General features: G+C 35.1%; 1 protein-coding gene across 1 annotated transcript; it reads left to right on the top strand.

The window, feature by feature from the left end:
- The first annotated feature begins 1,432 nt into the window (after positions 1 to 1,432).
- Positions 1,433 to 5,931, top strand: LOC105789146 (protein IQ-DOMAIN 22). Its single transcript, XM_012616394.2, has 4 exons — positions 1,433 to 2,071; positions 4,008 to 4,208; positions 4,858 to 4,935; positions 5,020 to 5,931. The coding sequence occupies exons 1-4, from the start codon at positions 1,604 to 1,606 to the stop codon at positions 5,740 to 5,742; spliced, it is 1,470 nt and encodes a 489-aa protein (XP_012471848.1). The 5' UTR covers positions 1,433 to 1,603; the 3' UTR covers positions 5,743 to 5,931.
- Positions 5,932 to 6,151: the final 220 nt, after the last annotated feature.

The raw sequence follows: 6,151 nt of genomic DNA, 5'->3' as shown, positions 1-6,151 counted from the left end.
ATGTTATCCGTAAAAGTATATAAAAAACTAAACTAAATTTTTATTTTTAAAATATTAACTATAAATAGTTCTCGGTTCTCATTTTAGACATTCAAAATTAAACACCCACATTACATAGTTTATTCATTTTGATCACTCATGTTAAAAATTTTAACCGAAATATGACATGATATTTTTGACACTGACCAATCATGGATGCTACATGGCACAATTTACCATGTTATAAAAGTTGCATACTACTTTAAAAGACTAAAATATAATTTTCTCAATACTAATTATTAACCAAAACAAAATATTTTATTATTTTTTGGGTTTGGGTTACCCTAATCGTTCTATAGTACATTGTGCCATGTGTCATCTAATGATTGATCCATGTGTAAAAAAAATGTCATGTTAGATTTCTGTTAGGATTTTTAACGGGAGTGACCAAAATTAACAAACTATATAACGTGGGTGCCTAAATTGCAAACATTTTATTCTGAATTTTATAGTTGAGTGACTATATATGCAATTTAGCCTTTATAAAATTGCCTATAAATTTTTTATAAAATAAAAAATTGAGTAAAAAATAAATGAAAACAAAAAATAAAATCATGCATTACATATATATATATATTTTACAATTTTAGTAATGTTAATAAAAATAACTAATAATTAATTAACATGGACTATCAATCCGTGGAAGTAAGGCTTTAAGTTCGAGTCTCGTACAAAGAAAAATATGATTAAGAGAATTTTATTTTTCATTTAAGTGTTCTAACGCCACTCTAGTTAAAACCACTTAGAATATAGAAAGAAGACTGATAATAATAAGGCTAAATGTTCAAATAAGGGTTAATCTTTTTAACGGATGTTTGCGTAACGGTTAAATTTTTTAAATTAGTTTTCTACACATTCCACCTCGGTTTATAATAAGAATTAGGTGAATGTTGACGTATTTAAAATAAGACACACAATAATTGCGTCAATATTACTTGAAAAGTAAATAAAAATTATAATTTAAAACTTTGAAATACAACTTTGAAATGTTCAAATGTTTTCACTCAAGTCACATAACTATTCGAAAGTTTTTGTTTAAGTCACTAGACAATGAGGTTTTTTAAAGTCTGGTTATCGAGCCCTCAGCGAAGATTCGGCAATCGGTACGGTAGATTAGTGCACATCGACGAGTAGAATAACATATTTTAGCTCCAAGATAATTGGTGCTGGTGGTGCAAACGGAGAAGGCTATACAATAATGATTTTAATAACTTAATGACTTAAATGAAAATTTTCTAATAATTTAGTGACTATTTTGTCACTTTTTGAAGTTGAGTGATCAAAACGAAAAGTTACCAATAGTTTAGTGACTTAGGCGAAATTTGTCCTAAAAAAAATAAGTAAACAAAATACACCTTACCGTATCATAATCATAATATATACAAACCAATTTCCCTCTTCCTCTCTCCCTCCTTTCCTCAGTAAGCTTACGAAACTTCTTCTTCGCTTCTTCTCTGCAAATGAATCCCGAGAAACCTCCCAAACCCTTATCTTTTTACCCTTTTTCACCTTCTTCTCCATCACCAAACTAACGTTTCCGTACACAACGAACAAAATCAAAGCAATGGGTAAAGCTTCCAAGTGGTTCCGCAGCATCCTCGGCTTCAAAAAACCCGACCCCCATAACCAACCTTCTCCTTCTTCTTCAAAACCAACTTCCCATAAAGACAAACGGCGTTGGAGTTTCGTCAAATCGTACCGTGAAAAAGACTCCTCCACGAACAGTAGTAATGCGAAGTTGCCGTCGTCTTCGCAGCAACAGAAAGACTCTGTTTCCTTCGTTGAAAGGAAAGGTGACAATGAAGTAACGGATCCTAGCAAGCACGCCATCGCTGTTGCTGCCGCTACTGCCGCCGTTGCCGAAGCAGCCGTTGCGGCTGCTCAAGCTGCCGCTGCGGTGGTTAGGCTCACTAGTAACAGTGGTAGGTGCGCGCGTGAATCGGCAGCGGTTTACGTTTGCAACAACAATAGCTATATAGCACACGATGAGTCATCCGCCATTAAGATACAATCTGCATTTCGTGGATACCTGGTTAGTTTTTTTTTTTAATGAAAATTTTCCGGGATTAACAAATGATAACGTTTTAATTGCTTGACACGTGTCCTTCTTCCTCAGCTTAATCACCCCCACTTACGGTTCCAAGGCGTTGAATTCGTTGAACATTGCTGTGATTGCAAAAACCCAAAATTCTTTTTCCATATTTTCATATTTTTTTATTCAAATGGCCATAAAGAAAAAGAGCAAAGCACGAAAACGTGTTTTGTTCCCATTACTTAATTTAGTTATCTGCAAGATTCACGTTTTTACACAAATCGTGTCGTTTTCAAGTTCATCTTCCTTTCCCATCAAGTAGATAGCAAAAGAAATTACCCACCAAGCTTCCATTTTCATACATCTGAGTTGTTTCTCTTTATATGTATATGTATTGCCATGCTTTACTTTGCACAATGCGCACCCTTCTCCATAAAGAAAACTACCCTGTTTGATCTCTGTCAGTATCACCTGCAAGCTTTTACCTTACTATTTCATAGTCATGGCGTTTTCAAGCATTTAATTGTTTTTTTTTTGGGGGGGGGGGGGAGGCGGAGAGCATAGTTTTTGAGGTTTGGTGATTTGAGTAATTTGATACTATTTCTGGGGTTTTTTTTAGGTAGTCTTTCATTTTATAGTACTACTGTAAGTATAGCAAGTTTAATAGAATTATTTGAGATTGGGTGGTAAATAAAGTGGATTAGTTAGTTTATTGGTGTCTAATTATTGAAAAGCTTTGAAGGGGTTACTCCCCCCCAACTACTCTGTTGCCAGGGTCAATAATTATGCAATAATTTATTATCTTACTGAATAAAGGATCAACCCATTTGTCAGCATTTTCTGATCACAAGACTTTGAATGCAATTAAACTTTTTTTTTTTTTGAGAATTTGGACGACTTGGTTCTTTGCCTATCCTTTTTTTGAGGGTGGTTTTTTGCATATATTGGGTTGAACTTTTCTGGGTAATTGCAAATTTTGATTTCTGAAAGGGGTGGGTCCAAAACCAGTGAAAAAGTTTTTTGTGGGTAATACTGAAGATATATGTGGCAGAGCTTTTAACATAGATAAAAGGGTTATGATTTGGTATAGTTTTTCAACCTTGTGGGTTGAAAAACTCCATTTATCTTTGTATCCAATATATATTTGTTTGAATTCATTTGTTATCTAGTAGTCACATTGAGTTTCGATCTAATCTCAAAACCAGGAGGTGTCACTTAACGGGTCGAATTTCGTACCATTTGATCCAACAAATGTTTATGTTTATCTAAAGTAACCCTAATGATTTTGTATGATTTTTCTAAAGTAACCAAAATGACTTTGTATGACTCTTTATGGAGATGATATAGAAAGCTTGGTGGTATTAGTTGGGGTACCAGAAGTGGAATGCAGAACCCTTTAGCCATGGTCAGAGCATTATTGGGAAGGCTTGTACTAGGGGTCTGGGGTGGTAGGGCGGCTAGTGTGAAGTCCTTTTCCCATTTCATATTACATCAGAATTTTGAATATTTTGGGAAATTTTAGTACCACTTGTATACTACTACGACTTACCTATTATCTTCATGGCGCCAGTGACCATTTAAAATTTTCTTGTTGCTAGTACTTGGTTTCTACATTTACCATGGCGCCAGATTTTTAAAATTTCGTTTTAATTAATTAGTTTAATAAATGATCCATTGTGGTCCTTCTACATTGTTTTTTGAACCTTGGGTTGCTACATACTAGGCCTTTGTGAACGCCCTTTATTCATGGGCACCTGGTTCCTTCCCTTTTCAGGTGCTTTTATTTGTCTCTGTTGCTTGCATCCATAGTCATTAGCATAATTACATAAAGCTCTTTACTTGATAGAAAAATGGAAGATTTTGCTTGAGTGATGCCCTTTGTATGTTTCTGTTGTTTGCCTGATTATACATTTTTTCATTAATGTAACCTTTGAAGGCAAGAAGAGCATTGCGAGCACTAAAAGGATTAGTGAGACTCCAAGCATTGGTTAGAGGTCATATAGAAAGGAAGAGAACTGCAGAATGGTTAAGAAGGATGCAAGCATTATTGAGAGCACAAGCACGTGCTCGTGCTGGCCGGGCCCAAATTTCCGAGTCTTCCCAATCAAGCTGCAAATCGTCTCACTTCCATCATCCGGTAAAAGCCAGAATCTGTTCTTCCTTCCTGTGTTTTTCCTTGAAATTTCTCACGGGGTATTCTTTTTGCCAAAATACACCTGCTTCATGTACCATGGGCTCCTTTACTTTATACCTGTAGACAACTTTCAAAGCTCAAGAAAGAATTTAAGGCTTTTAATGAAGTCGGTTGATGCTGGATAAAAGTCAACTTTGTAGGAATTATGACAAATGTGATGCAGCAATATATCAATAAATATATGCTTAAATTTAATTTTCTTTGAAGAAAACATGGTCATGGTGGACACTAAAATGACTGGTAGCTACTTTATTGCGAAAATTATGGGACCAATTGAGTTATTTTGACGAAATGACACTTCCTGCACTTAAATCTTTAACATGGAAACCTGTCATTTTCTTTGATGTATATATTGCTTGCCACTAATCGTAAGCTGCCATTTTTTTATGTTTATCTTTTGAGTGGTATGATCTTGAAGCTTGTTGCTGAAAGGAAATTTTTTGAGAATAATTATCAGCCATTGCTTTCATTTCTATGTTGATTGACATGATTGGATTTATTGCATGGACATACTTTTCTTTGTATATTAAATTGATGTAAACTTGTCTATTTTGCAATTGTCGGTGACCATGAAATCTCTTTTTTTGTATAGGATCCAGCAACCCCTGAAAAATTTGAACATGTTATTCGATCCAAGGGTACAAAATATGAACAATCATTAATGTTGAAGGTATGTTCTTCACATGTTTGATCTTTATGTGTATCGTTTGCCATTGTATATTCGTGTTTAATTAACTTGATTCAACAATATCAGAGAAATGGATCAAAGTCAAGTGGAAGGACTGTTGATAATCAAGAGAAATTACACTCAGGTTGGTATCGCCGTGTTGATGAGCAAACATGGGTGCATTCAACAAGAATTGGTCCTAATGATGATGAAAAGAATGACAAAATCCTTGAAGTTGACACTGGGAAACCAAATTTCATCTCTAAACGGAGAAACCTCTTTCATTCAACACATCTTTCTCTGAATTCTGATTTATATAGCTGTAGTTTCACTAATTCGAGAGACTCACACCAAACAGCTCCTAGTCCTTCATCTGGTGAAGTTCAGTCTTTAACTCCATTGATGCTGTCTCACTCTGAAGCAATACAGGAAAGCCCTTTCTGCGGTGCTGTTGATGATAATAGTCCACAATTCTATTCTGCATCATCAAAAGGAGCTAGTTCCAAGAGAAGCCCCTTCACTCCTGCTAAGAGTGATGGCACTAGAAGCTACCTAAGTGGTTATTCAGACCATCCAAATTACATGTCTTACACTAAATCGTCAAAAGCTAAGGTAAGGTCTTTCAGTGCTCCAAAACAAAGGCCTCATTATGAAAGATCTAGTTCAACAAAGAGGTACTCCATTCATGGTTTTGGTGAATTGAAATCAACTACACAAAGGTCTGCCATGCATGCAAACTTCGCCAGCAAAGCTTACCCCGGTTCGGGTAGGTTGGACAGGCTAGGAATGCCCCTTGGGTATAGATACTAAATAATGGTTTTACCATTTGGCTAAGGAATGTTATGTAGTTTATGTTTAGATGTTAACGATGATGACTCTCACCTACCCTAATGTATCCATCCTTTAATGTTTTAGTGCATGTGAGTTCCCAAGTTAAAAAGAATAGTAGCTGCTTTACAAGAAGTTAAATTATGAAAAATATGATATGGGGTTAAATCATAGTTTTGTCATTTCATCCTTTTTCTTATATTCCTTTTAATTAAAGGGTGATTAAACTAATGCAAAGCTTTAGTCGCTAACAAAACTCAAAAGGGTAGCTATGAACTCTAGTTGTGAAAAGCCATTTTAGTGAGCTCATCATTGTCCTTTTCAAATAGCAAAAGTCATATTATGGCTATGGGATTTATAATTATGAAGCAAGAGGGGGTGGTGAAGGTGT

This window comes from Gossypium raimondii, chromosome 2 (genome assembly GCF_025698545.1).
Source record: "Gossypium raimondii isolate GPD5lz chromosome 2, ASM2569854v1, whole genome shotgun sequence".
In the NCBI taxonomy this organism is placed as follows: Eukaryota; Viridiplantae; Streptophyta; class Magnoliopsida; order Malvales; family Malvaceae; genus Gossypium; species Gossypium raimondii.
Note: the sequence above shows the minus strand (reverse complement) of the source record. Positions and strands in the feature narration are given on the sequence as shown.